The sequence below is a fragment of the Dendrobates tinctorius genome, unplaced genomic scaffold, assembly GCF_039654945.1.
Source record: "Dendrobates tinctorius isolate UK_male_01 unplaced genomic scaffold, ASM3965494v1 ptg000143l, whole genome shotgun sequence".
Lineage (NCBI taxonomy): Eukaryota > Metazoa > Chordata > Amphibia > Anura > Dendrobatidae > Dendrobates > Dendrobates tinctorius.
The window spans coordinates 42,047,485-42,065,668 of NW_027361810.1; the positions used below are offsets into that span (position 1 = coordinate 42,047,485).

The 18,184-nt window shown below is 42.1% G+C and overlaps 1 protein-coding gene across 2 annotated transcripts in view; it reads left to right on the forward strand.

Annotated features, from left to right (window-relative positions):
• The window catches only part of UBR3 (ubiquitin protein ligase E3 component n-recognin 3), a 175,226-nt gene extending 157,970 nt beyond the window's left edge, over window positions 1–17,256 (forward strand). For both annotated transcript variants that reach the window (XM_073545830.1, XM_073545831.1), the window contains exons 33-39: window positions 4,493–4,617; window positions 6,760–6,864; window positions 6,972–7,097; window positions 7,797–7,976; window positions 13,720–13,929; window positions 14,978–15,117; window positions 15,924–17,256. In XM_073545830.1, the coding sequence (XP_073401931.1) occupies window positions 4,493–4,617; window positions 6,760–6,864; window positions 6,972–7,097; window positions 7,797–7,976; window positions 13,720–13,929; window positions 14,978–15,117; window positions 15,924–16,041 (1,004 nt within the window). In that variant the 3' untranslated portion in view covers window positions 16,042–17,256. The remainder of the gene's footprint in view (window positions 1–4,492; window positions 4,618–6,759; window positions 6,865–6,971; window positions 7,098–7,796; window positions 7,977–13,719; window positions 13,930–14,977; window positions 15,118–15,923) is intronic.
• The last annotated feature ends 928 nt before the right edge of the window (window positions 17,257–18,184 follow it).

Below are 18,184 nucleotides of genomic sequence, written 5' to 3' on the forward strand. Positions count from 1 at the left end.
AGAAACCAGCAAAACAAGGAGTTATCCTCATCACCGACTAACTCAGAACTCATATCTTGTCAGGTTCAAGATTTAATAGTCCATCAGGCTGCATTCTTCCCATATAAAGGGAATCTTTCACCAGATTTTTGCATCTTAATCTGAGAGCAGTAGAATGTTAAGACAGAGACCCTGATTCCAACGATGAGTCACTAACTGGGCTGCTTAGTTTTGTTTTGATAAAATCACCTTTTATCACCAGATTTCTTTTAGAAGACTAGTAAACCTGCTGCCAGTTAGCCAGGCATATTCATGATCTCTGTATAACACCACTACGACCACTGATTGGCCGCTTGCTTTGAGATTGGCCAATTGTTGTTGAGGGTGGGGTTATACAGAGCTCAGCATTCCGAGAACTGCTAGATCTGCTGCCGATAAAGTGATTGTATCACGAGTACAAGGTCTCCCTGACGTACCCTGAAGATAAGCCTGAACATGATTTTACAGGATTTTCAGAGTATGCTTGAAATATAATCTCTACTCCAAAAATAAGCCCTAGTTACAGTCAGGACTGGCGTCTAGGGAGGATGGGGCAGAATTTCTATTCTGAAGTTAAAACTCCACCACCGTGACATCACGGTATCATGTGTATATGCATGTATATATGTATGTTTGTATGTGTGTGTGTATGTGTGTGTATATATATATATATATATATATATATATATATATATACATACATACAGACAGACAGACAGACAGCTCTGGCAAAAATTAAGAGACCACTGCAAAATTTTCAGTTTGTCGGATTTTTCTCTTTATAGGTATATTGTTGAGTAGAATGTAAATTGCTCTTTTATTCTATAAACTACTGACAACATCTCTGAATTTCCAAGCACTAAATTTTGTATTTATTTTCAGAAAATAAGAAATGGTCAAAATAACAAAAAAATGCAGTGCTTGCAGACCTCAAATAATGCTAAGAAAACAAGTTCATAATCATTTAGAAACAACAATACTAATATTTTAACTCAGGAAGAGTTCAGAAATCAATATTTTGTGGAATAACCATGATTTTTAATCATAGCTTTCATGCGTCTTGGCTGCTTTCCACCAGTCTCGCACACTGCTTTTGGGTGACCTTATGACTCTCCTGGTACAAAAATGTAAGCAGTTCTTCTTTGTTTGATGGCTTGTGACTATCCATCTTCCTCTTGATTACATTCCAGAGGTTTTCAATGGGGTTCAGGTCTGGAGATTGGGCTGCCCATGTGTTATGAATGAGTCACCGGAGGAGGAGAAAACAAAAATACAAGCTAAGTCCAGAAAACCGGAGAGGTTGGTAGCTATCGGATTGCAGACCCCTGATCCTATACACCACAACTAACAGTAGCCGTGGGGGGTTCCTACGGTGCCCTAGACCCCTCGTCACAGCCGGAGAACTACATAAGCCTAAAGAAGTAAAGGGGAAATCTAAACTGCCCCAGAGCAGACCCCAAAGCAATAGACAGCCCCCAACATGTATTGTCGGTGAAATACAGATGAAAACACAAACACAGACAAAAAGACAGGCTGAGCAAACGATGGGGCCAAACTAACTAGATAGGACAGGACAGAAAAGATGCTGGCTGCAATCCGCAAAAAACCCTACCAAAAATGTCCCAACCGTCTGATAGGGAAAAAGGCCCTGAAGTCGCTAGACTTCAAAATCACTATATCAGCACTCAGGTATATTCTGAAAACAGAGCAAAGAGATCAACTGATTAGAGACAAAAATGGAATTCAGCCAGTCCAAACCAGGACTGGCTGAATACAAACACTAAGGAAACCAGACAAAATCTCATGGAATAATAGCAGGGCAAAAACTTAGCTTTTAGTAGACAGGAACTAAACTGGATGCAAGAGCTCAGAGCAGAAAGGATCACCAGCAGCCCTGCAGGGCGTCGGCTGCCTTATATCCACTCAGAAATTCCAGATGTCCAATCACACTCCGCCTGTTCAGATGACAGGTTCTTCTCATCCCAATCAATTTCACTACCTCTCTTCACCAGCAGAGGGCGTTCATCAGACATCAAAGGTGAAGGGGAGAATGAACGCTCAACACCATGACAGGGATTTGATGTGGTGGTCCTTCATCCACACATTGATTGACCTAGCTGTGTGGCATGGCGCAATGTCCTGCTGGAAAAACTAGTCCTCAGAGTTGGGGAACATTGCCTGAACAGAAGGAATCAACTGTTTTTCCAGGATAACCTTGTATGCGGCTTGAGTCATACGTCCTTCACTAAGATTAACCTGCCCAATTCCAGCCTTGCTGAAGCATCCCCAGATCACCGATCCTCCACCAAATTTCTCAGTGGGTGCAAGACACTGTGGCTTGTACGCCTCTCCAGGTCTCCATCTAACCATTAGATGACCAGGTGCTGGGCAAAGCTAAAAATTAGACTCATCAGAGAAGATTACCTTACTCCAGTCCTCTATGGTCCAATCCTTATGGTCTTTGGCAAACTTCAGCATGGCTCTCCTTTGCTTCTCATTGATGAAAGGCTTTTTTATAGCTTTACATGACTTGAGCCCAGCCTCTAGGAGTCTGTTACGAACTGTTCTTGCCGTGCACTTCAGCCCAGTTGCCATTCCTTTTGAAGGTCACTTGATGTCATCCTGCGGTTGCTGAGTGACATTTGAATAAGATGACTGTCATCCCGGTCAGTGGAGAGTCGTTTTCACCCTCTGCCAGTCTGTAGCTTTGTTGTCCCCAATGTCTGCTGCTTGACCTTGTTAAAATGGACTGCCGTTTTATAAATTTTAAGGATGGAGGCAACATGACGCTCGCTGTATCCCTTTGCTAGGATAGCCAGAATTGAGCCCTTCTTTTCCACACTCAAGACTTAACTTTTAACCATGCCAAAGGAGTTGAAAATACATTTTTTTAATTTCTATTACTTTTGGGATTTTACTAGCACTTGTTTTGTCATCCAGCTTGTCCTATTGTAAGAGGATTGTGAACACCACAGCAGGGTTTTTTATACTTTCCTTCGTTAAATAAGATTTGGTTCAGGTGATCACCTAATCAGAAGCACATTAAGTAGAATGAGGTGTACTCTGGTTGGAATTCAACTGACACTGGAATGGAATGGCTGTCAGACATGTAGAGAAGCTGATTTTTATGGAACTGTGCAGTGGTCTCTTAATTTTTGCCAGAACTGTATAATAATTTTTTTTTTTACAATTTTAGCAATGGAGCTTGTAAAATGTGTCCTATGGACCTTCTTGGTGATGACATAGTTGAGCTTATATTATTTTTTTTTTTGCTTCTGATCCTTTAATGCTGGCTGCCTGCAGATATATCTTACATGAGCGATAACGTGTAAAGTAAAATTGATTGTCAAAATAGAAGCCGTTGGCTTTATGTGTGATTGATGGTGTGTCCTGCGGACAGATGAGCCGCCTCCGATCCTCCGGTCTGATACAAGGCGCCACATTTCCTTCATTGTCAGGCTTGCACGTTGGTATAATGCAGCATTAACATTCACATCTGCCTCCGATATTCTGGTAACTATAACTCGCTGGTTCCTTATTTATTTTCTGTGTTTTGCTGTCAATCTGCCTTAAGAATTATTTCATCATTTGCAGCCCGTAGCGTCGGCCATTCCTGCTTGTTCGCGTCTTTTTCCAGTAAATAAAATGCCGAGTCCACTTGGCAGAACTGCAGCATTCAATAAAGTCTACTTTAAAGCTGTTGTATAAGTCTTCTGATTGATTGGTAGGCTGAAGGCAATAATAAAACTGTTATGTAGAGGCGGCCAAATACCGGCAGAAGGAAAGCCGGCCATTGACATTGCTCTTGGGAAGAATTACACTTTCACAATGAGCATCCCACCTAAACTGGATTTTATTTTGCACGATTTCCAGCCGTGGCGGAGGCACATGCGTAGTCTGACGGCATAACTGCTGATTTACTCCCTGCAGTTTCCTAGTTCTTGGCTGTAGGCGCTCTTTGTGCGCTGCTCCGGTTGCCATCATATTAGTTATTCTCTATATGGAATAGGATGCCATTTCTGCATATCCTGGTGATATACGGAGGAGTTGTGCTATTTAGTGATGAGCGCGCATTCTCGCCACTCGAGTGTGCATCTGGGTGCTCGGGTATGCATCAAGTACCGGTGGTGCTCGAGCGATATGTTAATATGTTCGCGTTCCCGCGGCTGCATGTCTCGCAGCTGTTCAGCAGCAGCAATAACACATACATGGATTTCATTTTTGTTAGACAATCCCTACATGTGTTACTGCTGTTGAACAGACATGCAGCCGCGGGGACTCGGACATATTATTCAAGCACGCCGAAGTCACTCTTTTAGCATTGGAGCATGCTCTGCTGACACCTTATCGCAGCACGTTCGCTCATCACTATTCAACCCCGCTCTTTCCAGGTCTCAGAAAAGAGAAGGTTTCTGTGCCGTGTTCTCCTTCCATTTCACCGATTTTCTTCCACAATTAATGTTTATCGTTACAGAACATTTTACCTGCATTGTGAAAGTACTTTACTCGCTCCTGTATACTCAAGCCCTCATCGCGGTCACTGGGAGACTCGGCACCGAGGAGCGAGCAAGTTGGAGAGAGTCTGGATCCCACAAAAAAGTACGGAGTTTTGTGATCTATATGTTTTAGAGTAGTCCAGTGAAAAGTTTCGATGTGATGAATATCCGATGCCTGTGTCCCGGCTGTCATTGCCGTTTATTTTCATTGTGCTCTTTTTTTTATTTTTTTTATTTTAAATAATGATTACAAGAGGAAAATCAATGGCTCCTATTTTGTGAGCGCCTTTTTTGTGATGCTCTGCGAGGAAATAAGTGATTAGAAGGAAAGGTGACATTTATCAGCCACTATGGAAAGTTTCAGCTCCAAAGGTGCGGAGGTGGCAGAATCATTCATTGTATAACTGATCTCCTGACAAGCGGACGGCCGCACAAAATACTTCACTGGCACAAAAGAACGACATTGCAGCTCCATCAGTGTGTGATGCCGCTTACGGCCGGACCTCTGTCTACCTGAAAATAAACATTTTAACAATTTTTTTTTTTTTTACCTAAGCAAAAATGCTTATATATGTCTGCACCTTTGGAGATATTGTGACCTGGTACTAAGGTTCTGTAATGATGTTTACCTGTAAAATTGTCACTATCCATTTGCTTGTCCTTCATTTTTTAATGCGCCTACCCATAGCTCATCTTAAGGCAGGGGTCCCCAACTCCAGTCCTCAAGGCCCACCAACAGATCATGTTTTCAGGATTTCCCTTGTATTGTACAGGTGAAGCAATTATCACCTGAGCAATACTAAGGAAATCCTGAAAACATGATCTGTTGGTGGGCCTTGAGGACTGGAGTTGGGGAACCCTGTTCTAAGGCATAAATAGGCTCATTTTAATTTGGGATGATTAGAATGTGACTTTAGTGGAGACCATAGTGACCCGACTTTCACAAGAACAGTGTGTCCTTTGATTTTCTTTTCTTTTGAGGGCTTTTAAGTCACTTGGTTTTTTATCTCTTCTTTTTGCCCCTCCTCACAGTCTGTATTTTGGCTTACATGTATCAGCACAGCTTCCATCCTGCACTTAATTCCACTTCATGTTCTTTCCTTCTTGTTTATAACCATTTTGTCTGCCCTCCCGGAGACACTACATGCTTCCCCCCCCCCCTCGCCACACCCAAGATTAGTGTACAAACTCCATAACCCCTCTATCCTGCTATCACTAACAATGAGAGAAGGGAAGAAAGAGCAAAGAGAGCCATCAGGAGCTCTGAAGGGTTTGCATCAGTTTGGCAAACATTGCTAGACACAGATATAGGGTTGCCAAACAAGGCTAGGAGTTTTCCCATCTAGACCAGTCTTCAAGTGCTAAAGTGGCCTGGGTAACAGGTAGTACGTAAAACTGCTTCTGCTGGAAGTCTAGATCACTGCTCTGTTTGGGAAAAAACATCATCTGTCATTTGGACAACCATTGAAATTAATGAGCAAGAGCAATGCACAACCTCATGAGTATTTATTAGGGATGAGCAAATGTGCTCGGATAAGGTGATACCAAGTGACTTCGGCGTGCTCGAATAATATGTTTGAGTCCCCGCGGCTGCATGTCTCGCGGCTGTTCGACAGCCACAACACATGCAGGGTTTGCCTGACAATGCCGCGAGACAGGCAGCCGCGGGGGCTCTAACGTATTATTCGAGCACGCCAGTTAGCACCCGAGCATGCTCCGATAAGGTTCGCTCATCACTAGTATTTAACACATAGTTTGTCAACATTTCCAATTGGATTTCTTTACTTCTGAGAAAGTCATTTTGTTTTCTAGGTCAGAAAAAAAGCCCCTCACTAATGTTTGTCCCGGTCTCTCTTCTCTGTACAGTCGATGCATCTCTTCATACACTCAGTAGGGATCATTAGTGGAGGCCAGGAGACACATAATATCTCCGCTTCATTACCCTTTTCAGTAGGCGATACTGACCAGAACTTTTTTTTTTTCTTGTAGGAAACATTAAGAACCCAAACTTATTTTCTTAACTAAATAGTTGGAAACTTTGTAGTTACAACCTCGATAATTTGCTGTTACATTATTCCCTTTAGAAAGTTGTGGGAAGCAGGGTGTGTTGCAGTCCGCGCTGCCGAGATTAACAAATCACCTGGGATGCAAGATGTTGTAGCAGTGTACTCCTTTATTTCCTCCTACGCGTTTCGGCGCCCTTCCCTTTGTCCTCTGAAAATGATTTTTGATTTCTCCCCTACAGAGTTCATATTCCCCCGGGAAGTCATGGGAAGCCTTACTTGGGTTTGCGATTAGCGAGTTATCGGCAGGAAAGTTCTACGAAGAAGAGACTGAGGATGATGCAAAGGTGCCCGACCACTGTGACTGACTAATGTAGTGTGATTGGTATATATATAAGAAATACATACATATTAATGGGGGGGTTGTGTTTTTTTTTTTTTTTGTCTTTCTCAGACCAGCCCTATCGCGTGGACTTCACCATCTATTGAACATCACGTGCAGCAGTTTTGTCTGCCCTTCCTGAGGATCACAACTCTTCTCCAGCACCATCTTTTTGGAGCAGATATTCCAAGCTGCCAGGTAAAGAATTTTTTACACAAGATATTGATGGACCTATTCCAGAGGCAAGAAATGTATTGATAACTGATCCTGAAGATAGGTCATCAATATAGGATCTGTGTGAGTCCAACATCCCACCCCTCTATCGATCAGCTGTGATATGCTCCAATTCTCTAGGATGCTCTGCAGCTGAATAAGAGCTGTTCTGCAGTACCCTGCAGCTGCCGCTACACATTGAACGGAACTAGATTCAATGTGTATACATCTATAAGCCACTAGAGCTCCTAACAGCTGATCTGTGGGGTGCCGGGTGTCTGATTCCCACCAACCAGATATTGATGATCTATCCTGAGGATCCGTTATCAATACATTGTAACTGAACAGCCCCTTTAATAATGTATTACGCCATCAGTGATGCCCTGTAATTTTAATGAATCCCAAATTTGAGCGGTCACCTGGCATCTAAGTGGATAATAAATGTAGGTGGGCTGTGGGTAAATGTAGCGGACACCATTCCGAAATAGTTGGGCACATTCTCCATACAGTTCGGGGTCCCAGAGGTGAGACCGGCACCCATCAGACGCGCAGAGTTGTCTTCTCTGCGGTAGGAAACCTCTTTGCTTTCTCCAGGGGCAAGAAATCGTGTTCTAGATTTGCCTGAAATGAAGAACCAGGTTTCCTCTTCTATATCCATAATGACTGTTTCTTTGTGGTTTACAGGAAGAAGATGAATTTGTCGTCCTTTGCAGCTGCTTAGGGATTCTACCATCCGTCCTCCAAACATCGCACGACTTCACCAGCGCGTCTTGCCTAGACTGGCCGGTCTCCGCGTTTGACCTGATGTCTCAGTGGTGCTCAGAAGTGATTCGGTTTACAGAGAAGCAATCCGACCAAGTAAATGTATGCGATTCCTTTTTCTTTTTGCTGCTAATTACAATTTCACACTTGATATCATACACAGCGTCGGACTGGCCCACCGGAGAACCGGTGGATTCTCCGGTGGGCCCTGGCATCTGGTGGGCCCTGGCACCTGCAGGCATACAGGGCCAGCAGTTGCCTAGGGCCTCCGCTGCTCCAGGGGCCCCCAGCCAGTGGTGTGTCGCACACCATGCAGCTGCTATGGGGGCCCCTGCCAGCGGAGCAGCAGCGGGTGTCAGGAGGCAGGAGCCACTGTCCCCGCTGCTAAAGAGAAATGAATATTCACTGCGAAGCAGTGAATATCATTTCAGGTCTCCACACCCCCAGAGGCCCCGCCACAGCCCAGTAAGCCGCTCTGCAGACTACAGCTGTAAATCAGGGCCGGCGCCGCCCTCAGTCCTCTCTGCTCCTGGCTCACAGCCAGTGCGCGATGATGTCACTACATCACGCATCCGCTGTGTGTCTGGCAGAGAGGGCAGCTCCTGACACTGAGGCCGGGATCAGCGTGGGAGCGAGGAGGAGAGGTGAGTATCGTGGTTTGTTTTGTTTTTTTATATCTCTCTCTCTATCTATCTATCTATCTCTATATATCTCTCTCTCTCTATCTCTCTTATATCTATCTATCTTTCTATCATCTATATCTATCTATCTCTATCTATTATCTATATCTATCTATTTCTATATCTATCTCTATCTATCGCTCTATCTTTATATCTATCTTTCTATCTCTACATCTATCTCTATATCTATCTATCTCTATATCTTTCTATATATATCTCTATATCTATCTATTATGTCTATCTATCTCTATATCTATCTATCTTACTCTATCTATCTCTATCTATTATCTCTATATTTATTATCTATCTAGCTACCATCTATATCTATCTATCTTTATCTATATATATATCTCTATCTAATATCTATATCTATCTATCTCTATACCTATCTATCTATTTATCTATCCGTTATCTATCTCTATATCTTTTCTCTGTATCTATCTCTATATCTTTTCTCTGTATCTATCTATCTATCTCTATATCTCTCGCTATCTATCGCTCTATCTCTATATCTATCTCTATATCTATCTCTATATCTATCTTTATATCTATATCTATATATCTATCTCTATCTCTATATCTATCTCTATATCTATTTCTCTCTATATCTATCTCTATATCTCTCTCTATAGCTATCTATCTATATATCTCTATCTCTATATCTATCTCTCTGTATATCTATCTATCGCTCTATCTCTATATCTATCTTTCTATCTCTATATCTATATATCTATCTATCTTTCTCTATCTATTTATCTCTATATCTTTTCTCTGTAGCTATCTCTCTCTATATCTATATCTATCTCTATATATATCTATTATCTCTATATCTATTTCTCTCTATATCTCTCTCTATATCTATCTATCTATTTATCTCTATCTCTATATCTATCTCTCTGTATATCTATCTATCTTTCTATCTCTATATCGATCTCTATATCTATCTATCTTTCTCTATCTATCTATTTATCTCTATTATCTATATATATATATCTATCGCTCTATCTCTATATCTATCTATCTCTACATCTATCTCTATATCTATCTTTCTATCTATCTCTATATCTATCTATATCTATCTATTATGTCTATCTATCTAGCTATCTCTATTATCTATATCTACCTATCTCTATATCTTTCTATCTTACTCTATCTTTATATCTATCTGTTATCTCTATATTTATTATCTATCTTTATCTATCTATCTCTATTATCTATATCTATATCTATCTCTCTATCTATTTATCGATCTCTGTATCTCTCTCTCTCTATATCTATCTCTCTCTCTATCTATTATCTCTATATCTATCTCTATATCTATCTCTATATCTATATCTGTTTCTCTCAATATCTATCTCTATATCTCTCTCTATAGCTATCTATATATTATCTCTATATCTATATATTATCTCTATATCTATCTATCTCTATATCTATCTATCTATCTCTATATCTATCTATCTATCTCTATATCTATCTATCTATCTCTATATCTATCTGTTATCTCTACATCCATATCTATCTCTATATCTATCTATCTCTATATCTATCTATCTCTATATCTATCTTTCTATCTAACACTATATCTCTATATCTATCTCTATATCTCATTATCTATATATCTCTATCTCTCTCTTTATCTATTGATCTATCCATCTATCTCTATATCTCTCTCTATATCTATCTATCTTTCTAACTCTATATCTGTCTATCTCTATACATATCTCTATATCTAGCTATTATCTCTATATCTATCTCTATATCTATCTTTCTATATCTATCTGTCTCTATATCTATCTCTATATATATCTATCTATCTCTATCTATTATCTCTATATCTATCTCTATATATATCTCTATATCTATTTTTATTTATAGCCATCTATCTATATATATTTATCTCTATATCTATCTATATATGTCTTTATTATTATTATTATTATTATTATTATTATTATTATTATTATTATTATTATTATATCTGTATATCTCTATCTATTATCTATCTCTATCTATTATCTATCTCTATCTATATATCTATCTCTCTATATCTTTCTATCTATAGCTATGTATCTCTATATCTATCTATCTATCTATCCATTATAAATTTTCTATCTATCTCTATATCTATCTACCTATCGATCGATCTATCTATCTATCTATATTTCTATCTTTATATCTATCTCTATCTCTATCTATCTCTATGAATCTTTCTATCTATATCTATCCATTATCTACTTTCTATCCATTATCTAATATCTATCTCTATATCTATTTCTACATCTATCTTTCTATCTATATCTATCTAACTCTATATCTATATATCTATATAGCATTATACCCTATGAGGGGGTGCATTATTCCCTATGAGGGGGGCAGTATTATACCCTATGAGGGGGTGCATTATTCCCTATGAGGGGGGCAGTATTATACCCTATGAGGGGGCAGCATTATACCCTATGAGGAGGCAGCATTATACCCTATGAGGAGGGCAGCATTATACCCTATGAGGAGGCAGCATTATACCCTATGAGGGGGGCAGTATTATACCCTATGAGGAGGCAGTATTATACCCTATGAGGAGGCAGCATTATACCCTATGAGGAGGCAGTATTATACCCTATGAGGAGGCAGTATTATACCCTATGAGGAGGCAGCATTATACCCTATGAGGGGGGCAGTATTATACCCTATGAGGGGGGCAGTATTATACCCTATGAGGAGGCAGTATTATACCCTATGAGGAGGCAGCATTATACCCTATGAGGAGGGCAGCATTATTCCCTATGAGGGGGGTAGTATTATACCCTATGAGGAGGCAGCATTATACCCTATGAGGAGGCAGCATTATACCCTATGAGGGGGGCAGCATTATACCCTATGAGGAGGCAGCATTATTCCCTATGAGGGGGGCAGTATTATACCCTATGAGGAGGCAGTATTATACCCTATGAGGAGGCAGTATTATACCCTATGAGGAGGCAGCATTATACCCTATGAGGAGGCAGTATTATACCCTATGAGGAGGCAGTATTATACCCTATGAGGAGGCAGCATTATACCCTATGAGGGGGGCAGTATTATACCCTATGAGGGGGGCAGTATTATACCCTATGAGGAGGCAGTATTATACCCTATGAGGAGGCAGCATTATACCCTATGAGGAGGGCAGCATTATTCCCTATGAGGGGGGCAGTATTATACCCTATGAGGAGGCAGCATTATACCCTATGAGGAGGCAGCATTATACCCTATGAGGGGGGCAGCATTATACCCTATGAGGAGGCAGCATTATTCCCTATGAGGGGGGCAGTATTATACCCTATGAGGAGGCAGTATTATACCCTATGAGGAGGCAGCATTATACCCTATGAGGAGGCAGCATTATACCCTATGAGGAGGCAGCATTATACCCTATGAGGAGGCAGCATTATACCCTATGAGGAGGGCAGCATTATTCCCTATGAGGGGGGCAGCATTATTCCCTATGAGGAGGCAGCATTATACCCTATGAGGAGGCAGCATTATACCCTATGAGGGGGGCAGCATTATACCCTATGAGGAGGCAGCATTATACCCTATGAGGAGGCAGCATTATACCCTATGAGGAGGCAGCATTATTCCCTATGAGGGGGGCAGCATTATACCCTATGAGGGGGCAGCATTATACCCTATGAGGAGGCAGCATTATTCCCTATGAGGGGGGCAGCATTATACCCTATGAGGGGGGCAGTATTATACCCTATGAGGGGGGTAGTATTATACCCTATGAGGGGGGTAGTATTATACCCTATGAGGGGGTGCATTATACCCTATGAGGAGGCAGCATTATACCCTATGAGGGGGGCAGCATTATACCCTATGAGGAGGCAGCATTATACCCTATGAGGAGGCAGCATTATTCCCTATGAGGGGGGCAGCATTATACCCTATGAGGAGGCAGCATTATACCCTATGAGGAGGCAGCATTATTCCCTATGAGGGGGGCAGCATTATACCCTATGAGGAGGCAGCATTATACCTTATGAGGAGGGCAGCATTATTCCCTATGAGGGGGGCAGCATTATACCCTATGAGGAGGCAGCATTATACCTTATGAGGAGGGCAGCATTATTCCCTATGAGGGGGGCAGTATTATACCCTATGAGGAGGCAGCATTATACCCTATGAGGGGGGCAGCATTATACCCTATGAGGGGGGCAGCATTATACCCTATGAGGAGGCAGCATTATACCCTATGAGGAGGCAGCATTATACCCTATGAGGGGGGCAGCATTATTCCCTATGAGGGGGGCAGCATTATACCCTATGAGGAGGCAGCATTATACCCTATGAGGAGGCAGCATTATACCCTATGAGGAGGCAGCATTATACCCTACGAGGAGGGCAGCATTATTCCCTATGAGGGGGGCAGTATTATACCCTATGAGGAGGCAGCATTATACACTATGAGGGGGGCAGCATTATTCCCTATGAGGGGGGCAGCATTATACCCTATGAGGAGGCAGCATTATACCCTATGAGGAGGCAGCATTATACCCTATGAGGAGGCAGCATTATACCCTATGAGGAGGCAGCATTATACCCTATGAGGAGGCAGCATTATACCCTACGAGGAGGGCAGCATTATTCCCTATGACGGGGTGCATTATTCCCTATGAGGGGGGCAGTATTATACCCTATGAGGGGGGCAGTATTATACCCTATGAGGGGGGCAGTATTATACCCTATGAGGGGGGCAGTATTATACCCTATGAGGGGGTGCATTATACCCTATGAGGGGGGCAGTATTATATTCTGTGAGGGGTCTACATTATATTCTATGAGGGGGCTACCCCAACTCCTGCTACATAATTAAGACATGTACAACCTTATATTATACCCGGATATTAGCGTGTTTTACCGCATAATTGGTGGTCTGGTATTTAACTCTATGCAGCTACATAGTGGGCCCCAAGAATGATTTTCTCTGGTGGGCCCAAGGTGTTCCAGTCCGACGCTGATCATACAGAATAGTGTCCGCCGTCTTATTGATGCTTGTTTTTCTTAGACTTTCCTCTCTCTACGGGGCCGTGCTTTTGCGGATATGACGCTTCTGCCTTTTAATTACTGGTTTTCCCCCTCTGTTTATATCGGTTTTACATTCTGCACTTCTCTCCTCTCAGGCTTTACTTATCCAGGAGACTAAGTGGGATTTACCGCGACTTCTTCAGTTGCCAGACATCTACAACACCATTTTCCAGTACTATCATAGGAAGGCCTGCAGTGTGTGCACCAAAGTCCCCAAGGATCCCGCACTTTGCCTCGTCTGTGGCACATTTGTTTGCTTGAAGGGTCTGTGTTGCAAGCAGCAGAATTTCTGTGAATGTGTGCTGGTGAGACTTTTGGATTATTTTTTCTATGGCTCTTGATGTAAGACCTGCATATCTTCCCCCTGCAGCTGCTTTACAGACTTTTAGCTTTCATGTTCTGCAGTCAGGATTTCATCAGTCATTCTGCTTTTTACTGATGAGCAAGCGACCGGGAAAGCAGTGCAATATCCAATGTAAGGATATTGTTCTGTGTCCCAACATAAATGATTACAGGTCCCCAAATGTCGTTGGAACAATCACCTTTACTTTGCGCATACGAGTGATAATTTCTTCCAGGCATCTTGTATTTTATCCAGGTATTTGTGTGCAAAAAATGACTGTTCACACCAAGCACATGCACGCTCGGTATACCCTTAGCATTACCTATTAAGTGCTCCTTCTTCCGCACTTATTTTCCCATCTCTCTTCTCTTGCTTAATCGGCTCTGACTTTACTGGAGCAGAAGGGCAGAGAAAGATGGCAAACAAGTAGATGGGGAGCATAACTGTTTGGCCGCGCCATGGTGCACTGAGTGCCTGTGCTTGGTATGGACAGTCATTTTGTGCTCATAGTTCTTTTAAAGGCGTTATCAACTGCCTGTCACTACTGCATTGGGCGCTGAGATGTCCTGGTAGATGGCATCTGTCAGCCTTTTGCACATCCTACGGCAATTGTGCACCTGTCATTTTAATCACCATAGGAGACTTGCAGTATATTTCCCCATTGGGATCACGACAAGCGGGTATGGGGCACTAAATGAGACACCGGAGAACCCCTTTAAAAAGTATGGACACCATGTGGGGCCCTTTTTGTAAATGGATGTATTTTTTGGTCGTAAACTCATCTGCAGCCAGGAATTGATCATCCAACACACAAGTTGTGGCAGGAAAGTGGGGCAACACTTTTAGTAAAAACCCAATTACACTAATTATTTTAAGTTATAAATAATGCATTTTACTAAAAAAAAAAAAAAAAAATTGGATTGCGAAGTCTATGTCCACTACTAGGTAAAGGGTTGATCATATTTGAAAGAGTTTATTCTCATTCTCTGTTGCCAATTTCTTCTCTTTAGCACTCGCAGAACTGTGGAGCCGGTACAGGGATTTTCCTACTAATCAACGCCTCGGTAATCATCATAATTCGGGGACTTCGGTTCTGTCTTTGGGGTTCTGTGTATCTCGATGCACATGGCGAGGAAGACCGAGAACTCAGGTAATAGTGCCTCCTAATCAACGTTCTGATGGCCTGCAATTAGGAGTTGCCGTATTTTTTTGGGATTATAAGACACACTTTTTTACCCGCAAATTTGGGGGGAAAACAGGGAGTGCGTCTTATAATCCAAATTGTAGCTGCGGTGGAGCGGTTCTCCCAGGGTCACTACTGCCGGAAGCTTCTTGCGGATGTTGATGCAGGAGTCGGGCGATGGCTGTGGACCCCAGGTTGGTGTACAATGAGGTGTTTGGCAGTGCGGGGGCTCCACCAACATTTTGTGAAAGTCCGGAGCCCTGCACTTTCCATACTCTTCTATGAGGTGGATCTCAATTGCGCATGCACTTCCTCTGGCGGCCATTTTTCCAGAGTCCACCAGATTAGAAAGTATTGAAGGTAAGGGGTTCCGAGCTGTCACAAAATGTTGGCGGAGCCCCCACACCACTGAAAATCTCATCGTGCCAGCCTGGGGGCGGCATCCATGGCCCAACTCCTGCTGCTACCAAACACCACGTCCTACCAGCCTGGAGCCCGTATCATCTCCTGCCTCTGCCAGCAGCGACCCTGCTCCACCACCACTTCTCCCCCCCAGGTAAGCTACCACAAAAGTGAATTATAACACTATTTTCCTCCCCAAAATTTGGGGTGCGTCTAATAATCCGCAAAATACTGTAATTGTCAGTGGTGGATATTGTGCCCTGTCCTTATGTTTTGGGTCTCAACCACTAATGCATTGTCATCAATATGCTTTTAAAAAAAGAAATTAGTCTCATTAACGTCCTTTCGCTGCCTTTTTTTTTTTTTTGCAGACGTGGAAAACCTCTTTACATCTGCAAGGAGCGTTACAATGTGCTGGAGCAGCAGTGGGTGACGCACACGTTTGACCACATCAATAAGAGATGGGGCCCGCATTACAATAGCCTGTGAAGATCAATGCAATCGCAAATGAAATTGCTAGCAAGAAGCAAAGGCTTCCTTCAGAAAGAAGAGGGCGGGCGCCATCCCTGCCGACATCAAGCTTACTAGTGATTAGGTGCTATTGTACTAATACAGACACATCCCTGCAAGCACTGGAAGAGCCGCCGGCACGTCACCAGCCACGGAAAGAAAAGACCTGCAAACGAACGCCGCGGCCGGCGTTGTCCTGAAAGCACAATGAATGCTGAATGTTCACGGCGCATTTCCGCTCGTTCTCTGTAGAGTAGTTCTCTAAGTTTCTGTACATTTTTTTTTTTATTTTTAATTCTTGCTTCTGTGTGTGGAGTTGTATTGTCACTGGAGACACTTTACCGACAAGCCGTCGGTACTACAGGCCAATATCGGGGTTTATTAACGCTGCTTAGGATCATCTGTCTCCAGTGCAAAAACCGCCAGGAGGGGAAGGGGGCGAGTGATGTGAATATTATGTGCTGTGATGAATTGTGATATTTAAGATTTTTTTTTTCTTTGGGCGGGTTGGGGGGGGGCTTTTTTTTAGCCTTAACTTTGGAACGGCTCCACCATACTAAAGCGCTAGTTTAGTGTGGCCGGGTGCGTTGGGTATATTTGCTAAAGTGGAACTGCACCTTTAAATGTTTGATAAAACTCACTGTAAACTAATCTATTAATGTGTCCTTCTCCATGTTCATATGTAATTAGGAATCCATTGTAAAACACATTGTTTCCTGTGAAATATTGTATAGTTAACAGATGTTATTAATGACGATTTTAAATGGAAGTGTAATCCTATATAAATAATACTGTCTGTGTGTATAGAAAAAAAAATACACGCATTCAGGGACGTTTAAATAATTGCGTTATCTGTCCAGAGGGTCCCGGAAATTTTTTTTTTTGTCTTTGGGTTTTTTTTTTTTGGTTTTTTTAATTCCATTTCAAGGCTTTGCAAAAACTGAATTCATTCTCAGGAATTTTAGACTCTCACTTGGTAAGAAATTGAGATGTGATATTCGATTTGCTGTAATTTTTATGTTTTTGCCCTCGCCCTTGTTTTTTTTTTTTTCCTCTCTGCAAGGGTAAGTGGGGTAAGTACATTGTTGTATGCAGTGAGCGAAGCTTACATGACATCTGAGCAAGATGATGGTCATCAAGGTCTTGTAAAACTGTACAAAACAATAAAACAGATCATCTAATCTGAAACTTGAATGTTTTTCACGCTGGCTGATTAAAGTAGATATTAGGAGGAGGGTCGATTTTTGGTAAATGCAACTTGGTTCCCCATCTGCTTCACACACAACTTTTTTTTTTATATCGAATCTGAAAAATGCTACTCTCCTAATCAAATAAATCAGAAAAAATGACTCTCCTAGTTTTTGGGACCCTACACTTATAAAGTGTGACCCGACAGCTCAGAAGTTGTAGTCTTAGCTCGAATGCTATAGGCTTGAGATCACCAATCTCTAGTTTATGCCAAATGTATACTGTCTCCAACTACTAAGCGAAAATGGCGCTATTATCAATGTAAAATAGTTTTTAGAGCATTTCTGCTCTTTGCTGATTTTTCTCTAGTTTTGCATTTTTAATGTCGTTACAACTGATAGCATTAGGTTGGTACCTGCTGCCCATGCAAGATGCACAGGTAGTCCAGTTCCTCCCAGATGACTCATTCAGACTTGCAGGTTTACTGCATTTTCCAGCCCAGTCTAGAGAACATAGAGCAGATCCCAGGGCACTGGCTGTAGATCGAGGAGGAGTACTGGCAGAACCCTACAAAATTACCTCCAGTGGGAACCTGGGATAAAGTTTCTGACCATGCTGCCAGATCCAGGCTACACGAGGGACTGATGTCCTGTAGTGGATCTGAAGCCATGTTCTGTTAGATCCGGTCAATTCTAACCATGTAGAGCTTTTTTGGAAATGGCGGTCTACAAATATCTGAAGGGCTGTCACAGTGTAGAGGGATCATTATTATTCTCATTTGCACATGGAAACACGAGAAGCAATGGAATGAAACTGAAAGGGAGAAGATACAGATTAGATATTAGAAAAAACTTTTTTGACAGTGAGGGAGATCAATGAGAGGAACAGGCTGCCACGAGAGGTGGTGAGTTCTCCTTCAATGGAAGTCTTCAAA